Source organism: Pelophylax lessonae, assembly GCF_965119305.1.
Source record: "Pelophylax lessonae genome assembly, chromosome: 3".
NCBI lineage: Eukaryota > Metazoa > Chordata > Amphibia > Anura > Ranidae > Pelophylax > Pelophylax lessonae.
The window spans coordinates 543,133,928-543,160,439 of record NC_138770.1 but is presented as its reverse complement, the minus strand read 5'-3'; the positions used below and the strand labels follow the sequence as shown (position 1 = coordinate 543,160,439).

Here is a 26,512-nt window from a genome sequence, read left to right as displayed (position 1 = left end):
GCTCTTCCATAAAGGCCAGATCTGTAGAGTGCATAACTGTGGACAGATTCTCCCAACTGAGCTGTGGATCTCTCCAGGCCCTCCAGAGTTACGATGGGCCTCTTGGCTGCTTCTCTGATTAATGCTCCCCTTGCCTGGCCTGTCAGTTTAGGTGGATGGTCATGTCTTGGTAGGTTTGCAGTTGTGTCATACTCTTTCCATTTTCAGATGATGAATTGAACAGTGCTCAGTGAGATGTTTAAAGCTTGGGATATTTTTTTTATAGCCCAACCCTGCTTTAAACTTCTCTACAACTTTAGCCCTGACCTGTCTGGGTTGTTCCTTGGCCTTCATGGTGCTGTTTGTTCACTAAGGTTCTCTAACAAACTTCTGAGGGCTTCACAGAACAGCTGTATTTACACTGAGAATAAATTACATACAGGTGGACTCAATTTACTAATTAGCTGACTTCTGAAGGCATTTGGTTCCACTAGATTTTATTTAGGGGTATCAGAGTAAAGAAGGCTGAATACAAATGTAAGTTCCATTTTTTAGATACTTATTTGTAAAAAAAATTGAAAACCATTTATCATTTCCTTCCACTTCACAATTATGTGCCACTTTGTGTTCTATCACAGTGATTGTGAACCTTGGCACCCCATATGTTTTGGAACCACATTTCCCATGATGCCCACCTACACTGCAGAGTGCATGAGCATCATGGGAAATGTAGCTCCAAAACATCTGGGGTGCCAACGTTTGCCATCACTGGTCTATCACATTAAATCCCAATAAAATACATTTACGTTTTTGGTTGTAACATGACAAAATGTGGAAAATTTCAAGGAGTATGAATACTTTTTCAAGGCACTGTACTATAAACCATTTGAGCAAAGCAGAGCCCATATATCACAGAGAACATTGTTGATAATGGTATCAACTAACTGACCCTCAACACATACAACCACACATTCCAACGCCACCTCCCCATGGGTATCCGCATGGGGGGCAAGTGCCCCCCCCCTGGAATCTCAACTCCCCCTTTAAAGTATTTGTTAAGCCACTTAATACTATCCTGTATGGTCTGTTTAATAATCCTGTGTATCCGTGGCCCTGTGTCTGTGTTTTAAAAAAATAAGCCGTTCTTTATCGGTTTTCATAGCGCCGATCGCCGCTCACGTGACCTGTCAGCTCTCTCCTCTCCCTGTCTGACAGCTGCCTGCAGCTGGTGGGGCCAGGGATACCCTGGTGACGTCAGTCGGGAGGGGAGGAGGTGAGAGGCGGTGGGTCACGTGAGCGGCGATCAACGCTCTGAAAACTGGTAAAGCGCGGCTTATTTTTCCCCTTTAAAAATAAATATTCGCAAGTCGTGGCTTGCGCGGTGACTGACATCAGAAGCCGCACGGACCACTGTCCTCTGCCCCAGGCCCCGGTGCTATCATTCCAGGAAAGGGGAAGCCCAGGACAAGAAAATTGAGTAGATTTGTGGCCCCGTGCACATGGCATGTGACCTCACAGCTCGTACTGAAGTCACATTTTTTTTATTTGTCAAAATAAAATGACCTTTTAGCCCCCGTTCACATCGGGCTGTTTTGACAAGTCAAATCACATGCCAAATCTGAGCCTATTGCCCGCAACAGCACTGTGCCCAAACGGTGTGGCGCCGTACCAATTCCAAAAAGTAGTTTCTGCACTACTTTTGCCAACTTTGGGGGAAATTTCAAAATACATCTGTGCAGGAACTCGCACAGATGTCTGCCAAAGCGCCCCCGAACTCGCAGTCACACGCGGGTTTGAAATTGTGCGAGTTCACCATGATTTAAACCCGTTCTCACTGGGAACGAGGGCTTTAAAGCAGTGATAAACCTACCTAATTATTTGTTTCCCAAAGCAGTTACATTCAAGGCGTGCCTTAAAGCAGAACTACACTCACCTCCACTCCAGCATTTTGCTGTCCTGGATCTCCCTCACTGGCTGCTGACCTCTTCAGCTGGTCTTCTTCCAGGTTCTAATCTTCTCGCCATTTTGATTGCCTGGGGTGGGATGACGCCACTCCCATGCATGTGCGGGAGTTGATTCACCTTTGCTGATACATGCTGAGCACAGTGTACATAGTATTTCTCTTCTGCATTAAAAAAACAGCTTTTTCACAATTGTTTTTTTATAAGTTCCACTGTAAATTATAACGGTTAAAGTTACTAGCGTGCTTCTGTCAGCTCTCAACTGAACCGTCAAGCCATCAAATGACTGCGGACATAGCTCATCATAAGTTCAGCACCATGGCAACTCTAGATCAAACAGAGGCTAAGATAACTGCTTCCTTGGCTGTAAAAAATAGGAGGGTTTGGTTCCTCTTTAGGAATGTCTGGAGGCTTTGGGTGGCCTCCATTCCTGGTCCACATCTTACCTGGAACGCAGCCCTCATTATTAGTCTCAGCTGTGCACAGGTCTTCATACAGTATATAAAAGGGAACAGAAAAAAAAAGCGCCTCTAAGTTTTAACTAAGGTCCCTTTAAGCGCCGGTTCACACTGCAGCGACTCTACTTCGCACCGCGACCTCCGAGGTCGCGGTGCGAGCAGCGCGCCGCTACCTCGGAGCGGCCGCCACGGACTTCATAACATTGAAGTCTATGGCGGTCGCCTCCGGGTCGCCCCAAAGAAGCTCTGGACCCTTTTTCTAGGTCGGAGCGACTTGTGTCGCTCCTATTAGAACGGGTCCGCAGTTTCCCTATGGGAGGCGACCTGTGAGGCGACCAGGTCGCCTCACAGGTCGCCCTAGTGTGAACCGGCACTAATTCTAAATGGTTAACAGTTACAATCAAAGATAGATTGACTATTTTATATACGATAAGGTATATATTGTTTGATGAGCATGTTCTAGAATGGTTTAAGTTCCCGTTCTAATAGGAGCGACTCAAGACCCTTCCGACTTAGAAAAAGGTTCCTGCACCTTTTTTTTTGCAAAGTCGGAGCGACTTGCATTGACTTCCATTATGTGAAGTCGTTGCAAGCCGTGCCGAAGTCGCGGTGCACGGAAGACGGCTTTAGTCGCCCGAAGTCGGGTCGGATCAGTGTGAACCGACACTATACCTCTATATCATCGTTTAACCCGAAGACCACTTTTGCTTTTGGGATATGGTATCTTTATTTTTATTTTTTTGTATATTATTCATTAAGGTTTGGTTCACACTGCTGCTATTTGCTGATTTTGATCCGACTTTCAGGGGTGTTATGTAGTGCTTCTTGGATGTAGTCTTCATATTCTATAGGGCCAAATTCATGATAGATTTGTACCAAAGTAGCACAGGAATGTTTTCCAAAAACGCTCCATGCTGAGTCGCATTGATGTAAACTGACACCATTGAAATGTGATTTTCATTGTCATGCGATTCTGTGCGACTGAAGGCGCATCTGAAATCACACTAGTGTGAACCAGGCCTTAAGGTTTTCAATAAAGTATTGACATATCGCACCTGAGGAAGATTATCATAATCGCATACATCAAGTGTGTCTTATGAACATGTTATCACCTGACAGTGGCATTAAAAGCACCATACACAACAAAGTCAAACATGTCTATTGGTCTTGAGTATAGTAGAAAATTTATAGTAATAAAACAAATAATCAGTATTAAAAAACAATGTAACTGCATTGGTGTGGTTATTATTCCTCTTCTTCTAACCAGCTATTGCATTGGTTTTTGCAATAACATAGATAAGAGATGTATCAAAATAGCTTGTGAAAATTAGGCATATAAAAAGTAGTAAAAAAAAAAAAAAACTATCCAAATCAAAGATACATAAATTTAGGTCATAGATAAAGTACATAGAAATGTGTTTATTGTTTATCTGGTATTTGGCTATTTATTTTCACACTGATATTTATTGAAAAAATAAAAAGTGTACCGCGCTATGGATGGATATAAAGTGCTATACCTAAATGCAGCTGTTCAAAAAATAAGGTAGTGACCAAATTTTCTACAAGGTAGTGACCAAATTTATTAAAGCACTAACTAATATCTCCCAGCACCTAAACCTACTTGGTTATGAGTAAAAACAACATAAAGACAATCTGTTTTATTTTTATTAAACCATTTTCTGTCCTGTGAATTCTTACTGTACATTTTATTTTTTTATTTTCAGAACACCAATGATTGCTGGTGGGCTGTTTGTAATGGACAAGTTCTACTTTGAAGAGCTGGGGAAGTATGATATGATGATGGATGTTTGGGGAGGTGAAAATTTAGGTATGTATTTTATGTACCAGGACGTATGTACTGAACGATTTGGCAACCAATGAGTAGGGGGCTGTGTTGACAGGCTTTGGATAATGTTAATGGCATCAGTTTGAGATGATTCTGAGATCATTTAAAATGACCGGTGCATTTGACCAGCAGTTGACCACCTCCTGACCAACTTCAAGCAGGTTTTGCATCTCCATAGACTTGTATGAGAAAGGAAATCCTGTTTGAAGTGAATTAAAGCCAGTCACAAAGGCCCTAACAAGCCAGACAATCACTAGGTAATGCAACTGTACAATTATTCCTACAGTCTTGGGACTTTTTTTTACTCTAGGGGAATTTTGTAACGCATGCAAACTTCATATTATTGAATCCATTCTGTCAGCCCAAGTCTTACCGGAGCAATATGAAACTGTAGTTATTGAAAATAAAAGACAAACTGCAGTACAGATTGGGTATATTGACCCCACAGTTATTCATCAAGTTAATCTGATTGAGACCTTCGAAATCTCATAGGGCTTTTTAACCACTTCAATACCAGGTACTTTTACCCTCTTCCTGCAGAGTCCAATTTTCTGGTTTCATGGCTGTCACACTTTTAGGCACGGTTCACACACTGTTCACTGCTCTGAAAATCACATGCGATGCCTGTGCGATACGAATTCAGCCCTACAGATAGTATGGCTGGATTCGCATCTGATTCTGCACAAACACGCACAGGACCCTTTTTTGGGGCCGCAGCAGAATCGGATCGCATAGTGGTTCACACTTATGCGATCCGATTCATGTCCGAATGTCAGTTCGCACTGCGATATGTGAACTGATCTGGGGGTGTCGTTAACTTTGAATTGACACCCCCAGCGATTTGCATATGGCAGTATGAACTGCCTGCGCTGGGAATGCGATGTGGGGACCCGCAGTAGATTTGCAGGGTTCCCGCATCGCATAAGTGTGAACCTGGACGTAATGAAAATTTTGCGGTCATGCAACTCTGTAGCCATATGCCATTTATATCCTTTTTTTTTTTTTTTTTTCTTGCTACGTAAACAAAAAAGGCACAGGTTTTTTTTTTTTTAAAGACTTGTACTTTTACAAACATTTTAAAGCAGTTTTGCATTGATTAATGTGGCAATTTGCTGGCAAAAATGTTAACATTAATCTTTCGATCAGCTTTGTGACCGAAGTGCCAGTTTTAGTTTTGCATGACCGTGATGCCTGTTACTCTTTTCTCTGTTCTGCTGCAATTGCAAGCACTTATTTAGTGATGAAATTAACCAGTATTTTGGATGGGTTAAGGAGAACTTTTTAAAAACACGCAGTTATGTTCATTTTCATTGCTGCTAATTTATTATGCAAAATGCCTATAGAAATTAAATCTGTCCCTAACTAGCATTAGGAGCAAAAGAAGTGCCTGATCAGCTATAACAATTCAGTGAGACAGTTTCGATAAATGTCCCCAATGTGTATTACACTGCATGCATCATTTTGTCCGTGTTGCATTTGTTACACATTGGTTTTTTTCTCATGCTTATCATTGCATGTTTTTATTTGGTAGAAAGCATTGAAGAACTTGGGAACATGTGGGTATTATGATTCTTGCAGTTTACTGTGATATTCTCTGACCTATATTCCCTTACAGCTCAGCTTGGTTTTTGTCTGCAGCACCTAGGCAAAGGACAGAGAGACCCAGGTAATGCCGGGGATCTGAACACTCACAAGAAGATGCTCTAGCATTGTGCAGGAGCTTCTTGTGTGGTCTTGGGTCTCACCAGAAGGCTTGTTATGTCACTTTTGCTCAGGAGCTGCAGATGGATGCCAGGGTGTAGATAATTTTATTAAAAATTTCTCCTTAGGTTTTTTTTTTTTTTTTTTTTATACAAGAATTTAGCATTTTTCCTTATGGTGGCATAGGATCTAATAGGGGAGTGGACTGTATATTGATGCAGGACCTGCTGTAAAGCACCCGTTTCTTTTTAGCTTGCTATTGGTGCCTTCAAAACCCTACCAACTTTCCCCCGCCTGTCCACAGAGAGAGTGCTACTAGCATCTGAGGCAGTCTCATTGGACAGTAGAATGGCAGTAAACCCATGAAGTCACAGAAAGTCACGCCTGAAAAAAAATTGAAAGAGACTTTGTCCTCATGCCCATGCTGAAACATTCTTCAGAAGAACTTTGAATTTTTAAAGTTAAAAATGGAATACAGGCTTGCTTTAAATTGGACTTGATCATTCTGTTTATCATGATCTAGAAAATGTATCAATGTGTCATTCCTGGCGCATTGCTTTGCTTCCTTTTTTTTTTTTGCACAGAACTTTATTAAAATGTCCTGCTGCGGTGGCATTGCGATGCTGTCGTTCATATCACAACGTAGTGCACTGAAGAAAAGTCCTGCATGCGGTACTTTTTTCAGCGCAAAACCGCAACGCCATGGCGTAAACTTGCACTCTTAAAAATAATGCCTTGTCTTTTGCCTTGTTTTTGCATTAGGGCTGTGATGAAAATCGCTTCCAGCTCAGCCCAGCCACATCTGGCGTGAACAGGCCCTTACGAAAAACAATTACATCTGTGCTTGCAATGGATTAAATTGTGTATGAGATCCTATTTATCAACTAATTGGTTTATCAATAACTTAGTATAACAATAATAAGGTTGAATAAACTTTCTTTTTCTAAAGATGACAGAATATATACAGTATACAGTGTATTATACAGTATTTACTGTATATTGATGAATAATTTAGATAAATTTAAAGGTTTTTCGGTCCAGAATATATTCCTATAGTAAACTCCGCAGAGGGCAGTTAACATGTTTCTTCTCATTCCAGCCAGGGGTGTAGAGTTCTCATTGATTGAGTTCTTCCTAAATCTGTGTTTCTCTTTTGACTATCAATTAGAGATTTCATTCCGGGTATGGCAGTGTGGTGGAAGTCTGGAAATAATTCCTTGCAGTAGAGTGGGACATGTATTTCGCAAACAGCATCCGTATACATTTCCAGGAGGAAGTGGAACAGTGTTTGCCAGGTAAGGCTAGTTTTGGCAATTCTTTGTTGCTTATAAGGAACTGTCATTACTAACTTTTAGACGTTTAAGCTCTAGGGCTATTATTTTTATCCTGGTTTTACTGCATTAAAAGTAACTGACCTGGAAGGTCTGAAATGTCCTGCATAATTGTAAAAATAAATCGCTTTACTAGGTAGCGAAGCCAAATGACTTTAAATTTTTAAATAATGTTTCTTGTAATTACACTGGAAAAATCTCAGAATGCTTACAAACTAACTACAGGTGTGTCTCAAAAAATTGTAATATCATTAGAAAGTTAACTTATTTTAGTAATTAAAGTCAAAACATTAAACTCATATATGATATAGATTCATTACACACACAGTGATATATTTCAAGCATTTCTTTCTTTTAATTTTGATGATTATGGCTTACAGCGAATGAAAACCCAAAATTCAGTATCTCAGAAAATTTAGAACAATCCATAAGACCAATAAGAGAGGACTTTTAATACAAAAGAGTTGACCTACTGAAAAGTTTATCCATGTACAGTATAGTATGCACTCAATACTTGGTCAGGGCGCCATTTGCATGAATTACTGCATTAATATGGCACGGCATGGGGGCGATCAGCCTGTGGCACTGCTGAGGTGTTACGGAAGCCCAGGTTGCTTAGATAGCCTTCAGCTCATCTGCATTGTTGGGTCTGGTGTCTCTCATCTTCTTCTTGACAATGAGGTTTAGGTTCCAGTGAGTTTGCTGGCCAATCAAGCACAGTGATACAATGACCATTAAACCAGGTATTGGTACATTTGGCAGTGTGGGGCAGTTGCCAAGTCCTGCTGAAAAATTAAATCAGCATCTCCATAAAGCTGGTCAGCAGATGGAAGCATGAAATGCTCTAGAATTTCCTGGTAGAGGGCTGCGCTGACTTTGGACTTGATAAAACACAGTGGACCAACACCAGCAGATGACATGGCTCCCCAAATCATCACTGACAGTGAAAAAAAAGAAAATGTCAGAGCCAATCCTCTCAACACCACATCCCAAAAGATATGTCAAAAAAACAATAGAAAGGGGAACCAGGACTTTTTAGGTGTTGAACTTCCCTGTCAGGTACTAATATATCACAACTGTATAAAACGTATCTATTTTATTGAATGCAAGTTAAAAAAATCCTCCAATTAATGAAGATACCGAATGGAATATAAGAACAACACTTAACATAAAATCACATTGAATAACCCATAATACAGCTCCCCTCAGTGAAATTGGAAAGGGGAAGCTTGGGGGTACCGCTCCAATGACCATCAGACAAGGAAACCCAGATAGCCAAACTCAAAGGAACGGGACTCCACCCGATGCGTTTCAAATTATGGCTTCTTTAAGGTTGTTTGCATATGGGCTTCAAATGGGTTACTACGAATATAAGAAAAGAACATCATCAGCTAGTTTCTAACATATATTTCACATACTAAATAGTATTTGATATAGCAATATAATACACAGGAAAAAATTTACAAATGCATAAATAATGTTGCAGTCAGCCATAGAGAGATCAGTGGAAGGGAACAAGTGTAGCCAGTTCAAATGACTGAGACAGAAGGAGGTCCCAGGACACAGAGGAACGAAAGGCCACCTCCCAGATGCCCAAAAACAAGATGGAAGATGAAGAGGAAATAAAGGAACAGAGCGCACACCGCCCTAGTGTAACACCATTTATTTGAAGTTAATAGAAGCCATAAAAACAGGTACTCACAAACAGATAGGAAGTCATGCATGGAAATAAATATCCCCCGATGATGTTTACAGGGCTCTCTCCTCCTAGCCTCGGCGGCTCAGCTGTTCGTCCTGCACTGATCAGTGAGTATCGTACGGCTAAGCCAACCGCCTCGGATAACTCAAGGAGACTCGATATGATGCGCCTGCGCACGGCCCAGCCGCCGCCGCACACTTTCCAGGAGCCGGATGCTGTAGCCACTCAGAGAAACTGACAATGCGGTTAAGCAGAGGGAGACTCCCCGATCGGGACCCAGAGCATGACTTTCATGGGGTTGCTAAGGACAACGTTTCGGAGGCGTAGCCTCCTTCTTCAGGTCTGAAGAACCTGAAGATAATATACAGTTTGTGTATGTGTATAAAATCTGGTGATCTGGGGTAGCTCTGGAATAACCGTCAACCAGGTTGGTAAAAGCAAAACCATTCATTCATTTGAATCCTGAATAAACAAAAAGACAGCTATCTTCAGTCAAAGTCAATAAACAGTCCAAATCCTGGTATCCCAAAACTAAACAGCAGGCTTACTGTCAATCTTTGGTCCCATACAGAGGTTAGGCTCCTCCATAGTAAGGGTGCCACACAGGGGGTTAGCAGCACACGTCTCAGCTTGTTTGAGAGCTCCCACTTGCCACACAGCTTGTGGGTCTCTCTCCCCCCCCCCCTCCCTTTCGTGACACAGGTGCTGATTTCCCTCTGCTGACTTTCAAGCCTCCCTTACTGGGGACTTAACCCCATCAAGACCTTGTCCTGGTAGTCAGGGTTTGGAGTCTCTTCCTACCCAAATCTCTTTGACTGTCTGAAATACCAGGTCCCTAATACAAATTTAGCATATCCAGAGAGTACTGAAAATCAGTCCTCTCCAGCCAAACTTCAATTTCTCTACAACTGCCCCCCTTAATATCAGGGAAATGTACCTGCCATCCAGGACACATTCCCATTGTCCTGTACAATATATATCAATCTATATATACAGTATCTCACAAAAGGGAGTACATCCCTCACATTTTTTGTAAATATTTTATTATATCTTTTCATGTGACAACACTGAAGAAATGACACTTTGCTACAATGTAAAGTAGTGAGTGTACAGCTTGTATAACAGTGTAAATTTGCTGTCCCCTCATAATAACTCAACACACAACCAATAATGTCTAAACCGCTGGCAACAAAAGTGAGTACACCCCTAAATGAAAATGTCCAAATTGGGCCCAAAGTGTCAATATTTTGTTAAGTCTTAACCCTCTTGGGCAATTAATTCACCAGAGCTTCACAGTTTGACACTGGAGTCCTCTTTTACTCCTCCATGATGACATCATGGAGCTGGTGGATGTTAGAGACCTTGCGCTCCTCCAACTTCCGTTTTAAGGATGCCCCACAGATGCTCAATAGGGTTTAAGTCTGGAGATATGCTTGGCCAGTCCATCACCTTTACCCTCAGCTTCTTTAGCGAGGCAGTGGTCGTATTGGAGGTGTGTTTGGGGTCGTTATCATGTTGGAATACTGCCCTGCGACCCAGTCTCCGAAGGGAGGGGATCATGCTCTGCTTCAGTATGTCACAGTACATGTTGGCATTTATAGGTTCCCTCAATGAACTGTAGTTTCCTAGTGCCGGCAGCACTCATGCAGCCCCAGACCATGACACTTCCACCACCATGCTTGACTATAGGCAAGACACACACACTTGACACCATCTGAACTAAGTTTATCTTAGTCTGCTTGTCTTCAGCAAATTGTTTACGGACATTCTTGTGCACCATCTTTAGACGAGGCTTCCTTCTGGGAGGACAGCCATGCAGACCAATTTGATGCAGTGTGCAGCGTATGGTTTGAGCACTGACAGGCTGACCCCCCCCCCAACTCTTCAACCTCTGCAGCAATGCTCGCAGCACTCATGTGTCTATTTATCAAAGACAACCTCTGCATAGGAGGCTTTGGTCGACCATGGCGAGGCCTGTTCTGAGTGAAATAAATATATAGTGTTGCGCAAATAAAAAAAATATTAAATAAATTAATTAATTTGTGCTTAAATTATTAAAAACCCAAAATATTTATATGTGACATAATATTAAAGTGCTAATAGTGCAAAGTGCAAAAAGCCAACTATTAGCACTATTACCACTCTATATATTTTCACTGGACTTTTATATCTATATATTTTCTCTTTTCTATGAGTATTCTATTATATTTACCACTTTATTAGCACTATTAGCACTTTAATATTATGTCACATATAAATATTTTGGGTTTTTAATAATTTAAGCACAAATTAATTAATTTAATAATTTTTTATTTGTGCAACACTATATATTTATTTCAATTAAGCACACTATTATGAGAAGTGGAGTGTCTGCGGCAAAAAACTGATCGATTAGAGCCTCAGGGTCGCTCGCAGGACTTATTCCTTATACTGTTCTGAGTGGAACCTTTCCTGTTAAACTGCTGTATGGTCTTGGCCACCATGCTGCTGCTCAGTTTCATGGTCTTGGCAATCTTGTTATAGCCTAGGTCATCTTTATGTAGAGCAACAATTCTTTTTTTCAGATCCTCTGAGAATTCTTTGCCATGAGGTGCCATATTGAACTTCCAGTGACCAGTATGAGAGAGTAAGAGTGATAACACCAAATTTAGCACACCTTCTCCCCATTCACACCTGAGGCCTTGCAACATTAACGAGTCACATGACACCGAGGAGGGGAAATGGCTAATTGGGCCCAATTTGGACATTTCCACTTTTTTTTGCCAGCGGTTTAGATGACATGGCTGTGTGTTGAGTTATTTTGAGGGGGACATCAAATTTACACAGTTATACAAGCTGTACACTCCCTACTCTACTTTGTAGCAAAGTGTAATTTCTTCAGTGTTGTCGCATGAAAAGTTAAAATATTTAAAAAAGTGTGAGGGGTGTACTCACTTTTGTGAGATACTAACATTTATGTCCGATCTATAGAAGCACCTAGGTGGCTTTTATGCATGCAGTAATGTATATTATACCCTAGAACATTCCTTTCATAACTTAATAGTTAAAAACTTTTGAAATACGTTTCCCTATAATATACATGTTATTACCAGTGACTAACCCTGGAGGGGTTTCTAATTGGCTGACTAAACCCTTTTGATCTTGTTGTTAAACACAATGAAAAAACCTACCTGCAGTTAATGAAAATAACAATTGAGACCAATATAGTATTTACAAACCTTTTTTCTTGCTATAGTAAACAATTAACAATTACCAATTAGAATAGAATTAGAATATTCTATTCTACCAGTCCTGAAGATCTTCCTTTTAATATATAAAAGGACGTCTACCTGTCTATCCATGTACATCCAGAAAAATACACATATATGTATGTATTATACATACAATATACAAATGCCTGCATTGAGCTCTTAGTAAACTTGTTTTAAACCGAAATACCCACCTGTCATGAGTGCAGCCTGCTGTGTCAAGTACTTACTTTCCTCCCCGTTCATTACTGTTTGGCCTTGCCCAAGGCTGCACAGCCTTTCTAGAGTAAGTTTCGCCATTGCCATTGCTGTGTGGCGCTGGGTAGGCCCCCCACATTGAAGGTAACTGGAATATGGAAGTAGGTAAGTATTCGACCAAGCATGCTGCAATTAGGACTGGTTCACATAGATGCAGATCAGTGCCTTTTTATTCTGCATCAGAAATGCATAGACAGTGTTTAACATGGATTCCATTTGAGAGCATTGCATTTTTTCTGTATGGAAAGCATCTAGAACACATCAAAAACACACCGGAGTGCACATGTCTTCAATTGAGATGAAGTAAAAATAAGGGGAAAAAATGCACTGGAACGCATCAAAAAAGTGCTTGCAGAAATGCGTCCGGAATGCAGAAATTGTGGTGCAGAAATTGTGGTGTGACCTGGCCCTTAGGACTGGTGGACACTTAAGTACAGTACAAGTTCAGAAAAGGCAAACTTGTACTTTAAAGTGGTTTTATGAATGAAGTTAAAAAATGTTAAGTGTTCAGCCCCCCCCCCCCCCCCCGATGCTTACCAAAGCCCAATCTCCATCCAGCAATGTGCACGGGAGCAACGGCTCTCCCAGGTGTCTCCCTCCTCCTCATTGGTTGAGATGCAGCAGTAGGAGCCATTGGCTCCCACTACTGTCAATAACATCCAATAAGTAGTGAGCTCAAGTACGAGCATGTACAAGTGCCTCTATAGCAGGCGGCTTGCTATGGGAGCATTCGACAAAGGGGGAGGGGCCAGAGTGCCAGCAGGGAACCCGAGAAGAGGAGGATCGGGGCTGCTCTGTGCAAAACCACGGCACAGAGCAGGTAAGTATAGCATGTTTGGTATTTTCAAAAACAATTCCTTTTACAAACACTTTAATTAGTATGGCATGTATTCTGTGATTTGGCGAAAACAGTTCTAGGGATTTTGTTACATGCTGACAAGATTGCATCACTCCAGCACATTTGTCACATTCATGCTGTGAACCTCCTGTTCTAACCCGAGCGAGATCCTGTGTACTTGTTTCCATCAATATGTCACAGCAGAAATGTGATTTGTCAGCCCATGCAATGTTTTTCCAGTTATCCAGTTTTAGTGGTTCTATGGCTAATGCAGACTCCATTTTCCTTTTGTTGGCTTGGCTGTGAAATTCAGCATGATCTTCTGCTGCTATAGCCAGCCAACCTCTTCAAGATTTGTTCAGATGTACGCTTGGTATGAGTTGGTATTTTGAGCAGCTGTGAACCATTTGCCTAAAGTTTATGTTAACCCTAAATCTATTTTTTAGTATGTTTGGCATTGTGCCTTCCTACATGATGTTTTTCAGGCAAATAATTTGTGGATCTGTTGCAATGTTTCTTACCTAGCGAACCTGCCAGTAACTGATTTTCTGTTGCAGGCTGTCCCCACTAGGGGCCCTTTCACTCTATGTTCAGTTATCTGCCATTTTCCTCATGGATAAATGCAAGTAACTGCAGTGACACACAGAATGCCATAGTTTTGACACCAGAACATGGTGCTTCTATGCGATCCAGAGCTGTGCAACATTATGCAGCATGTTTGTATAACCTTATACCTCTCTGGAAGGCCTTGCAGGTCGCCATGCTTCTGTGCAGTAACAAAAATGAAGTGTGCACTTTACGTAAAGTTCAAACAAAAATAATATAAAAAGGAGCTGTATGATGCGATAAAACGCATATCATACTGCCCCTGTCACACGGCTCTGGAGCCCTAAATGGCTACGGCCTTCACACTAAACTGCTGCAGTTTAACCCCTTCCCACCGGCACCTCCCAACCCTCTAAGAGCTTCTAGAAGCTGGGAGGCAGACATTTAGGTCATTTGACCGCTGTAGTTGGCTGTCACAGTGGTCACATAATCAGAAATCTCCCAATAGCAAGCATGTATCAGGATCTTTCCGAACCCCACCGGCAACTGTGCTTGGAGCACGCTCTCAGCACAGAAATGTTTACATTAAGGCCGCATAAATGTGGAAAATAAAAAATAAGAGGCTGCATATATGCGTTCAGCCAGGGGAAAGAAGTTAACGTGCAGGCTAATTTGTACGAGCCCTAGACCACTACCTCTAAAGCCGCTGCAGCTTTGTCAGTCTGTTGTGCAAGTCTTCAGTTGGCCATCTCTAATTGAGAAGAGTAGAGCTTCACCTGCTGGCTGTATGAAAGGGCTCTTTCACACGGTCCGCCTCTGTAGGCGGATCCGTGCTGCTCAGCGGGGATCGATCCGCGATCCCCGCTGAGCCGGCGGATGACAGCTCAGTCTCTGCTTGCAGTGCGGAGAGGGAGGTGTCACAGCCCCCGCTGCCCTCTATGGGGGATCGGATGAGAGCGGACCGCCTGTCCGCTCTCATCCGATCCGATACCTGAACGGATGGAAAAATAGGGTTTCCATCCGTCCAGATTTCACGGACAGGATCTGATACACGATGGCAGCGGGTGTCAGCGGAGGTGTCTCCGCTGACATCCGCTGCCCCATAGAGCTGCATGGAGGATCCAATCAGATCCGCCTAAAAAACTGACAGGCGGATCTGATCGGACCGCCCGTGTGAAAGAGCCCAAAGTCTAATTTATTGTGCTTTTTTTTTTTAATTTTTTTTTTTATTTAATCCTAACCATAATAAAGAAAATTTATACAAAATGGCATTCTATTTAAACCTGTCATTTTGGCTAACTATATAGACAAATTTTTATAAATATGTGTGTAAATGTAAAATGTTGTTTGAGGTTTGTAAACTGTCTTTAACATTATTATCTTATTGATCTGTAAGGATTTAGACTTTTTTCACAAGTGTATATGTACAGTGTAGCAATGTTTCCAGGCCTTGAGCCTGATGTGGGTCTGGCATTGTTACCGATGACCCCTCCAACACATTTAAGTTGTGAACCCAAGTGTGAGAATTAAGACCACTCCGGCATCTTTGGTTGGTTTTGTTTATTGTATTTTTGGGATAAGAGAAGGGAATGAGAGGGATACTCCTCTGGCTCAACTAGGTTAACGGGGACTTTATACAAAAATGCCGTTGGCGCTGTCTTGACGCTAGCTGAATGCCAAACAGCGCTTCCTGAGGCTTGAAAATACTGCATTGCTGAACTAGTGCTGGAACCTCGACTTTAACTTGTTTGTTAAGATCCAGGACTGTAAAACTCTTGACTCCTGACACTCGATTTAGCTCAAAAGTCTCTGAACAGCTCCCTCCAACCCTTCACTGGCTGAGGTAGCGGCTTGTCACCGCTTGTGCTGCTGAAACACTTAACTCTGTACACTGACTCTTCAGGGCCCAACCACTGGTACCCCCTTTACACTTCAGGGTCCTCTGACTAGGTACCCCCTCTAACACTTCAGGGTCCTCTGACTAGGCACCCCCTTTAAAGCTAGCTGACTCCTGGATCCCCGGAACCTTCTCTGGAGTGGTCCCCTCTACACTTGGCAGACCCCTAAGGGCAGTTCACAGTACTCACGACCTTGGAAGTCTTTCCTGGAACTGAACCCCTCTTCCTCCACTGGTCCTCGGCACACGGATCCCCTCTGCAGCTCAACTCCGCTCACTCTGCGACTCTCAGGCAACCACCCGAGCCTCCCGATCCTTCTGACCGGAGGAGAGACAGCCGTACTCTCCCTCCTGGGACTCTGCTTCCAACCAAAGACGCTGCATCATGCGTTCCCTCAAAACTTATACCCACTCCCAGAATCCTCTGCGGCAGAATCTGCCTTCTGGGGTAAATACAGGCCTGAATGTGTCTCTGATTGGGTTTCCTTCAGTGCCCAATGAGAATCCTCTCATGGAGCCAGTGGGGAGACTCCCCTCTCAGAAGACTCACCTGGGAGACATGACGGCCAGCTGGAATCATGGCCCTGCTGTCAGGCAGCCAGGGCCCACTATACTTTTACCTAGCACCTACCTGTAGGGTGCTACATACAGTAATGTTTTTTTTTTTTTTTTAACCTTTTGATGTAAGCTTATGGAGTTATGGCTGTAACATTCAAGTGGGCCTGTTTCTACAGGGTGAAGATGGAAATAATTTGTAAAAGAAGATTTTCTATACTTACCTTTTGGGGTCCATTGTTTTGAAACACTGTGGTGATGCTACTCCACTACTGCTCCATGTTCTCCTCACTTTCTGATGTATAGAGTACTTGCTCCCCCTCTGCACACTCTGGTTCCTCCTGCCAGCTAATAGATCACTAAAGTACATATGACCTCCCTGGAGGAACCATGGCATGCGGCAGGGGAAGCAGGTTTTCGACCCATCCGAAGGAGGAGCAGCATCACGGCAGTGATTCAACTCAAAGTAAGCCTTGTCTTTTACAGGTAATTCTTCTTTCAGGTTTGATCCTATAGCAACCGGGTTACTTTGATGTTAAACAGCTCTTCATTCAAGTACATATTGTAATATATGTGTTTTCCAATTTCAGGAATACACGCAGGGCAGCAGAGGTTTGGATGGATGAATACAAGAATTTTTACTATGCAGCTGTGCCCTCTGCTAGAAATGTACCTTATGGAAAGTAAGTATTAGCTTTGACTCATTTTATTTAATAAAGATGAACCTGTTAGTAACTTTACAAATGTGTGACTACATTCTTAAAATTTCACAATATGCAGTACAAGTAAACTTTTTTTTCATAACGTGCTGTACTTTTTGTAAAAATGCATTTTTTTTTTTTTTTTTTGTTTCGTTCAAGTGACTCTGTCTAGGCTAGGATCATGTCATCAATCTGCTGCAGGCAGGAGAAAGCATTTTCTTTGTCTGCTCTCCTCCAGTAATTAGAGGTACCTGCAGAGGTACCTGTAAGAACAGATTTACTTTTAGGCAAAGTCTTTTGTTTATAGGTGGCATATTACACCTGTGTTAAAGCTGCACTCCAGGCACAAAAAATGAATATACTTACCTGCTCTGTTGCATTGGATTTGCACAGAGAAGCCCGAATCCTCCTCTTCTCAGGTCCCTCTTCTGTAATCCTGGTTCCTCCCTCCTGTTCAGTGCCCCCGCAGCAAGCAGCTTGCTATGGTGCACCCGAGCTGAGTCACAGCTACCTGTGTCCATGTGACACAGAGCCTCGACCTGGTCCCACCCACTTTCTCCCCTGATTGGCTAACTGGCTTTGATTGACAGCAGCGGGAGCTGCTGTGTCTCAGCCAATCAGGGAAGAGAATTTCAGTTGGCTTTGACACTCGTGGACATCGCTAGACAGAGGGGGACCTCAGGTAAGTGTTGGGGGGGGGGGTGTTTGCTGCGCACAGAAGGCTTTTTATCTTAATGCATAGAATGCATTAAGATAAAAAAAATTCTGCTTTTACGACTCCTTTAAGCTTAACTTATTAAGCTGAAGATAGAAGCTGATCTTATTTTTATGTTTGACAAATGTATTCAACATGAGCTTACTGTTTGCGATCGTGTAGGGAAGACTTTAAATTCATTCAATTTTATGTGCTTTCTTTGACTTTATTGGGGAGATTTTGTCTCACTTCCTGTCCCCGTGACACTTGTTCCAGAAAAAAAAAAAGAATATGGTTGTCACGAAGACAAGAATGCTCAGACCGCAATAAATAAACCTTTTCATAAGAAATCCTTTCCAACTCAACTAAAAATTTAGCTATTTCTGTCTGGAAAAAAGTTCCATCACTTCCTATACTGATAGGAAGTGAGGGGGGATTTTCCCAGTTGGGATACAGCAGCAAAAAAATACTTGAGAGGCTGTAACCTATTCAAAATGAAATCTGTTTTGTCTGTATTTGGACTTTAGCAAATTCAATTTTAACATATTATGTATTCAATTATAGTATTCAGAGCCGCACAGAGCTGAAGAAAAAACTGGGCTGCAAACCTTTCAAGTGGTATTTGGAGAATGTATACCCAGAACTCAGGTAAGATTTGTGTTCCTGTGAGGTTGTCATTTCTTCTGAATGTGGGAATTAAATCTGAATTTTATTCTGGATGCAAAATACAATTTCTATAAATTTCTAAATTATTATGGGAGCAGCTACCATTACTTTTTTTTTTTATAAGTGGGGACGTTCCAGGACTGGCAACATTTTTCATGCTTTAGTGGTTTTCTAAATTCCTAAAGCATTTTCCCTGCTGATAGTACAGCCAAATTAAAGTCACATAAATAGATATTTCGTTTGATGGACTTACCAACAACCATTTTCATAGTCTTACTGCTTCTCTTATTTTGATTATCTTACCACCACATTCCTGTTGCAGGGTTTTGTAGAATGTCTAGATAGGACTTTATCAATCAGTTGGCACTAGACTGTATGGGTGCTCAACCTGTGGCCCTCCAGCTGTTGCGGAACTAGAAGTCCCATAATGCCTCTGCCTTTGGGAATTGTGCTCATAACTGTCCTTGCAATGCCTCATGGGATTTGTAGTTTTGCAGCAGCTGGAGGGCCACAGGTTGAGCACCCATGCACTAGAGTTTGATTTAGTGCTCTGAGCACTCAGTAACAGCGCTGAACTGATGCAACCCCTCAGTACAAGCTTGTGTGAGGAGACGTGATGAGGGTTGGGGCAGTTATTCAGCCCTGCCAACACTGAGCACTGGAGTGTGAGGGCAGCAACCAGTATTTTTACGAAGTGAAAAGATAAAGTTGTGCTTTAAGTGGATATTAACTGTTGAGAATCTAGCCAGAAAGCTTCTTAAAGCAGAGTTGGCACCTTTCAGCTGGGAGGGGTGCGGTTACCTATTCTCTTGTGTTTATGAGGTTTAATGAGACTTGATCAATAAAATATGTATATATTTTAGAAATAGCGTATTGATATCCATAACTCAAAAGTCTTGTTCCAATCAATTTTGTCATATGAATGTGTACATTCTGTCCCAACATTTGCACACTTTAGGCTGTGAGCAGAGGGGGGCTGTTGAACTGTACTAGTACTCCGCCTTCTCTACAAGAAGGCACAGACAGCAATAATACTCTTGTTCCATTCAATTTTGTCATATGGATGTGTACAATCCATCCCTACATTTGCACACTTAAGCAGTGAGCAGTGTCTCTAGTCACATGAGTCAGTGAGTCCTGATCTGCATAAAACTGCTCTGGCCCGATCTCTAATTAAAGTTGGTTGTAAAAAGTCCAGTTTTTTTTTTTACCTTTATGCATTTTATGCATGAAGGTAGGAAACCTTTTGTGTGCAGCAGCCACCCCCCCCCCCCCCCGAATACTTACCTGAGCCCGATCTCGATCCAGCGATGTGCACAAGAGCAGCGGCTCTCCTGGGTCTCTTCCGCCTCATTTGCTAAAACAGTGGGAGCCATTGGCTCCCGCTACTGTAAATCACAGCCAGTGAGCAAATGAGGATAGAGCAGGGGCGGGGCCGAGTTGCGCTGTGTGTGTGAATGGGCAAGCTTCTTGCAATAGGGGCAATCTCGGCAGGAAGGGCTGCTTGTTATGGGGGCATTCGGCAGGGGGGAGGTGCCAGCGGGGGACCCAAGAAAAGGAGGATCGGGGCTGCTCTTTGCAAAACCACTGCACAGAGCAGGTAAGTATGACATGTTTGTTATTGATTAAAAATAAAAACAAATCTGCAACCCTAGCTCCCGTTTTTCTATCTTGATAGGGATTGCTTAGGGTTTAAAATGCAGATTGGGGTTATTGGAGTAAAGCCATTTGGTTGCATTTTCAGACTGCATAATACAGTGGACAAGTCAAGTGTACAAAAACCTAGAGACTCCAAGATTAATTTAAAGCAGATCCTTGCAAAATAATTGGTATATTTAAATTTTGCTGGAGGGTATGATGCATCCTGATGTTTGGTAAAACTTCAATAAAAACTATGTAGGAAGACTTGTGCAGCTTAATGATGGGGTGCTATGTAGGGAACGACCGATTATCGGCAACACCGATATATCGGGGGCCGATATGCACTTTCCCCGATATATATATCGGAATCAGCCCCTGAGGTCACCGATATTGCTGACATTTAGGGAGAGTGTTTGTACCGTGGTGATGCCTGCAGCTAGAGGCATCACCCCAGTACCAGTGTCCATAGCCAACGATCAGCTGACTTGTAATGACAACCGTTGCGGCTGAGAAGCTGCTCGGCTGTCATTACAAGGAGCAGGAGGGGACGTCCCCCCCCCCCCCTCCTGCCGCCTTCTGCGGCTCACCCGGGTCTCCCGTCCCACCGGGAAAGACCCGGGCATCCTACCTCCGGGTCTCCATGTAATAAAAAACAGAAGTGATATCCGAAGTGGGTACTCGGCACCGAATTAAAATAACTGACAGCATTCAAAACAGCCAAACTTGGACAATAGACAAACGGGTTCCAAGGAATACTAATTATTAAAGTATTTGAAGCTACCATATATAATGTGCACAGATTTATAATATTTTCATTGATTTGTTTCAATTTATTTCTAGAGTTCCTGACCATCAGGACATTGCATTCGGAGCCTTACAACAAGGAACCAACTGTCTTGACACATTGGGCCATTTTGCAGATGGAGTTGTGGGTGTCTACGAATGTCATAATGCAGGGGGTAACCAAGTACGTATTTGACCTGCAAACAAAGAAACATAGTATTTGACCTGACCTACAAACATAGAAACAACTGATGGCATTATTTTAATCTGTTCTGTTTAGTTCTGATTTATATAAAATATCTATGATCTCCAAAACACCAGTAGAAGTTATTAATCAATATGTCAAATGAAGTGCCTTTCGTTAACCTTTTAACAACCGGAGTGCCTTTCAGTAAGTTGTTGAAATTAGAAAGCGGTGACAAAGAAAGGGGAGTGACTTCAAATTTGCAGTGTCTGCGCTTTTTTTTTTTTTGTTTGCAGATTTACATCTGTGGGCTCTTGTTCATTTGTAGCGAGTCAGTCACTCAAGCAGTTAAAAAAAAAATATGTAAAAACTGTTGTCATTTTTTTCTTTTTCTTTATTTTCTTTTTTTTTTTTATTGCGAGTGAAATGGGTTCTTAGCTTGCTGCTAGTATAGATAATTGGAATGAGTGGGCACAATTACGAAGAATTCCCTCTTCCAGAAGTTCTTTTCTGCGGTTGGCGCAGAAGCAAGTGGGTGTATATTTGGTTAGATTTAGCAATTCACTGTTCATACGCATTTACATTGGCCAAGGCAGTGGCTTTTTGTTGACAGGCAAGGTAGAGGCAGATATTTAGCAGGAACAAAGCTGATAGCATGCCCACTCCCTACGTCTTCATGCATCGCTACAGTAGCAAAAACATTGGCACCCTGAAAAAGGTGAGTCAGGAATCAACTGGCGGTGTCCGTTAAAATATCTTTTTTGAAATCAAGACCTGCTATAGTAATGCTTTGCATTGACTACAGATGTTTTGAGCTTCGACTTTAGTCCTACTTTTCAGTGTTGTATCCCTGTAAATGGAGGCCTTGTGAGTGTCGGATCCTCTGCTACATTGTTACCACCTTAAATACCAGGTAACCTCAAACTGGTAGAGATTTATTAAAAAAAATAATCTTTTATTAGAAATACAGGCTTCACACCAAATGCTTGGAAGGGATCTACATGCAGATTTTCCACTTTTTAAAAAAAAATCTTGAGCAGGTGGAAAAAGTAAAATAACATTTTTTCCAACACTGTGTGTGTATGATTAACCACTTGGAGCCCGCACTATAGCTGCAAGACGGCTACAGCAAAGGCCGGGAGGGCATACATGAATGTCTTCCCATTCTGACGCTGCCTGCGTGCCCCAGGGGCGCCCTCTGTGATTGCCCAGTCCTTGGGGCTCGGCTGACCACATATTGGGGTGAAGGGCCAATCACGGCGGGCCCTTTACCAAGTTATCCGCTGTCAGCAAAGACAGCTGATCATGGAAATAAACAAAAGCCGGTAATCTGCTTTTTTTCCCCTCATGCTGTTAGCGTAAAGAAATGAATAAAGCCGTTAACAGGCTTCTGTTAGAGGGACATCAGTCCCCTTAGTTCCTATCAGTGTTGCTAATCAGTGCCCTCCAGTGCTGCTTATCAGTGCCACCTATCAGTGCCCATCAGTGCAGCCCTAAAGGGTTTTTTATAGCCATAAGACAAAAAGTCTGACATCTTTAAAAGTTCATTCACAATTTACATGGTCCAGATCAGTTTTCTTTGATTACTGTCATTTTCTACGTATAAATGAGATTTCTGTATGTTTTATTCCTTTAACGTTTCAGGTCTTCTCTCATAGAAGGCACAGCCCTGCAAAACATCCTGAAACATTTACTGTGTAAAGTAATGCAAAGTATACACAGGGGTTGGACAACATTTTGGAAACAAGTATGGTAAAAGAACAAAATTGTTACCTAATACGGTGTTGGGACTGCCTTTAGCATCCAAGACGGCCTGAATACTCCTGGGAATTGACAAATATAAGTCTTGGATGATGGATAATGGAATCAGATACCACTCTTTATGCAAAAATCTGGGTCACAATCCTGCGCAATGTCCTTTTTGTCTTTTGGTCAGTTGATCATGTCAACTGGGCATATGTTTATCAGATTACATTTTTCTGGAAACTGTATATGCCGACATAACCTTTTGATACTCTACCTCGTGACACCGCAAAGAAATTGGCAACTTCAGTCACCAACGCACCAGCTAAGCTGGCACCAACAATTTGCCTTCTTTAAAACTCCATAAACTCTGACATGACTCTGTATTACTTGCAGCGCATGCAGTGAATGACAAAAGTGAGGCTTCCCACCTGTTAGCTTGGTGTCTCATCACAGAGCGAAAGCAATGTAGTCCCTTTCACACCTGCAAATCATGTAGTGTTTCCATATGTTTTTCCAACCCCTGTACATTGCTGCCTAGGAACCTAGCTTTTATCTACTGTCAAAGTCCTACATGATACTGTTGTCTGATCCACAATACAGACTGTCCGATTTATTTTTTCTTTTTACATGCAGAGATGCTGACAGTTATCCTGTTTGAATTTTTTTTTTTTAATAGAAAGTCATTTTTACTGTCAAATCAATGCAGAGTTTTCAGAGTTTTTGGTCTGAGGACTCTCTTGGGAATGGAGGAAAGACCCCCATTTTAGACTGGGTTGCCTCAAGGTTTGACATACTTTTAAAGAGTGGTGTTACTAACAAAAGGTTGCGAAGCACTGTGTAAACTCACGTCACCTAATGTGTGGATCCTTTTTTGGTTGCTAGTATAGTTAAAGTGATATACCAAAGTCTCATTTTCTTTTAGTTTAAAATAACAAACATGCTATACTTACCTGCCCTGTGTAATGGTTTTGCACAGAGGAGCCCAGATTCTCTTCTTCTCAGGTCCCTCTTCAGTGCTTCTGGCCCCTGCCTCCTGATGAGTGCCCCCACAGCACGCAGCTTGGGGGGCACCCAAGCCAAGCCACGCCACAGCTCCCTGTGTCCATTCAGACACGGAGCCATTCCCCTTGCTGTTCTCATTGGCTTTTGGATTGGATTTTGACTGACAGCAAGAGGAAGCCACTGGAGCTGCTGTCTCAGCCAATGAGGAGGGGAGTCCAGCACAGCCGAGACACTCCTGCAACATCGCTGGATCTAGATGGACCGAAGGTAAGTATTAGAGGGGCTGATCCACACAGAATGCTTTTTATCTTAATTGTGGACAAAAATTACCTAAAACATGGATATCATTTTTATAATTTTTCTTCTTCAACGTTAAACCTGCATTCCCACTTGTGTAGTCCATGAGTACGTTCAAAGATGTGCAATTTTTCACATGTTCACGAAACACGTAAAAAATTGCATGTCACACTTGTGTTACCATTCATTATTAATGAATGCACCAAGCAAGAGCCACAGTTTTGCTTGAGCAAGAAAGTGTGGTTAAAAACACATTAACCTAAAACAGCATGATTTTTTTCCTGTGTCATCTGTAGGGCAGCTCATTGAAATGAATGGGCAGCCCTTTGTGCAAATCAATGCACTACAGTGTTAATGCTACATAAATTCTATTAAAGTCTTATTCAAACATACCTACATTGCTTTATGCATTGTTTTCATGTAAATTCTGCCTACTGGAACATGCATATACTGGTCAAGGCATGCCATTGGTGATAACTTCTCACAGTTGTCAATGTGCTTATGTCAGCTCTTACTAATCATTCAAGTCCTCAATAGCTGCTGATATAGCTGATCACATGTGTAGCACCATGGGAACTGCAGATCTACTGTAAATAGAGGATAAGATAGCAGATTGGAATATACTGTATGAGGGTTTATTTTGGATTTTGCAGGCTTGTGTTTGGTGATAATAGAAGATACTCTAATGTTTCACTGCTATTCAATATGAAAATAATTTTAATTATATGTTAGCTGCAGAGCTAAAGACCTAAAAAGTGATTTGTATGTGAGAAATTAAAAGTAAGAAAAGATTTTCTTGATTGTATTCTTTTTACTTCAGGAATGGGCTCTTACGAAAGATAAATCGGTTAAACACATGGATCTTTGTCTTACTGTTGTGGACAGAGCACCGGGATCCCTTATAAAACTTCAAGGCTGCAGAGAAAACGACAGTAGACAAGTAAGGACTGTACCCATGGTTCAGATGTAATGGATTTGCGGTATAATACCACGCTAAATTCATATAAATTCCCTGTAGCTGCCAGCACTACAGTAGACAATGTACACCCCTCACATTTTTGTAAATATTTTATTATACCTTTTCATATGACAACACTGAAGAAATGACACTTTGCTACAATGTAAAGTGTACAGCTTGTATAACAGTGTATAACAGTGTAGGTTTGCTGTCCCCTCAAAATAACTCAACACACAGCAATTAATGTCTAAATCCCTGGCGTGAGTACACCCCTAAGTGAACATGACCAAATTGGGCCCAAAGTGTCAATATTTTGGATGGCCTCCATTATTTTCCAGCACTGCCTTAACCCTCTTGGGCATGGAGTTCACCAGAGTTTCACAGGTTGCCACTAGAGTCCTCTTCCACTCCATAACAACATCACTGAGCTAGTGGATGTTAGAGACCTTGTGCTCCTCCACCTTAGGTTTGAGGATGCCCCACAGATGCTCAATAGGGTTTAGGTCTTGGGACATGCTTGGCCAGTCCATCACCTTTACCCTCAGCTTCTTTAACAAGTCAGTGGTTGTCTTAGAGGGTTGTTTGGGGTCCTTATCATGTTGGAATACTGCCCTGCGGCCCGGAGGGAGGGGATCATGCTCTGCTTTGGTATGTCACAATACATGTTGGCATTCATGGTTCCTTCAATAAACTGTAGCTCCCCAGTGCTGGCAGCACTCATGTAGCCCCCAGATCATGACACTACCACCACCATGCTTGACTGTAGGCAAGACACACTTGTCTTTGTACTACTCGCCTCGTTGCCGCCACACACACTTGACACCATCTGAACCAAATAAGTTTATCTTCCAGTAATCCATGTCCGTAGTCTGCTTGTCTTCAGCAAACTGTTTGCGGGCTTTTATGTGCATCATCCTTAGAAGAGGCTTCTTTCTGGGGTGACAGCCATGCAGACCAATTTGATGCAGTGTGAGGCATATGGTCTGAGCACTGACAGGCTGACCCCCTCCCCCACCCCTTCAACCTCTGCAGCAATGCTGGCAGCAGCACTCCTACATCTATTTCCCAAAGACAACCTCTGGATATTTATTTTTTTTCAGATCCTCAGACTTTTTTGCCATGAGGTGCCATGTTGAACTTCCAGTGACCAGTATGAGAGAGTGAGCGTGATAACGCCAAATTAAACACCTGCTCCCCATTCACACCTGAGACCTTGTAACACTAACGAGTCACATGACACCGGGGAAGGGAAATGGCTAATTGGGCCCAATTTGGACATTTTCATTTAGGGGTGTACTCACTTTTGTTGCCAACGGTTTAGACATTATTGGCGGTGTGTTGAGTTATTTTGAGGTACGCAAATGTACACAAACAAGCTGTACACTCACTACTTTACAAGATATAATAAAAGATTTACAAAATTGTGAGGAGTGTACTCAATTGTATATGAACTATACAATTGCCTTCATTTTTTATTTCCTTTTTTGGCATTTTTTGCACTGTGCACTTTGTATCCATATGCT

The 26,512-nt window shown here is 42.1% G+C and overlaps 1 protein-coding gene across 1 annotated transcript in view; it reads left to right on the top strand.

Moving 5' to 3' along the window:
• Nucleotides 1-26,512, top strand: part of GALNT2 (polypeptide N-acetylgalactosaminyltransferase 2) — a 245,143-nt gene that overhangs the window by 207,134 nt on the left and 11,497 nt on the right. The window contains exons 10-15 of the mRNA XM_082249573.1: nucleotides 4,123-4,226; nucleotides 7,114-7,240; nucleotides 16,908-17,000; nucleotides 18,277-18,360; nucleotides 20,860-20,986; nucleotides 24,852-24,971. Of these exons, the coding sequence (XP_082105699.1) occupies nucleotides 4,123-4,226; nucleotides 7,114-7,240; nucleotides 16,908-17,000; nucleotides 18,277-18,360; nucleotides 20,860-20,986; nucleotides 24,852-24,971 (655 nt within the window). The remainder of the gene's footprint in view (nucleotides 1-4,122; nucleotides 4,227-7,113; nucleotides 7,241-16,907; nucleotides 17,001-18,276; nucleotides 18,361-20,859; nucleotides 20,987-24,851; nucleotides 24,972-26,512) is intronic.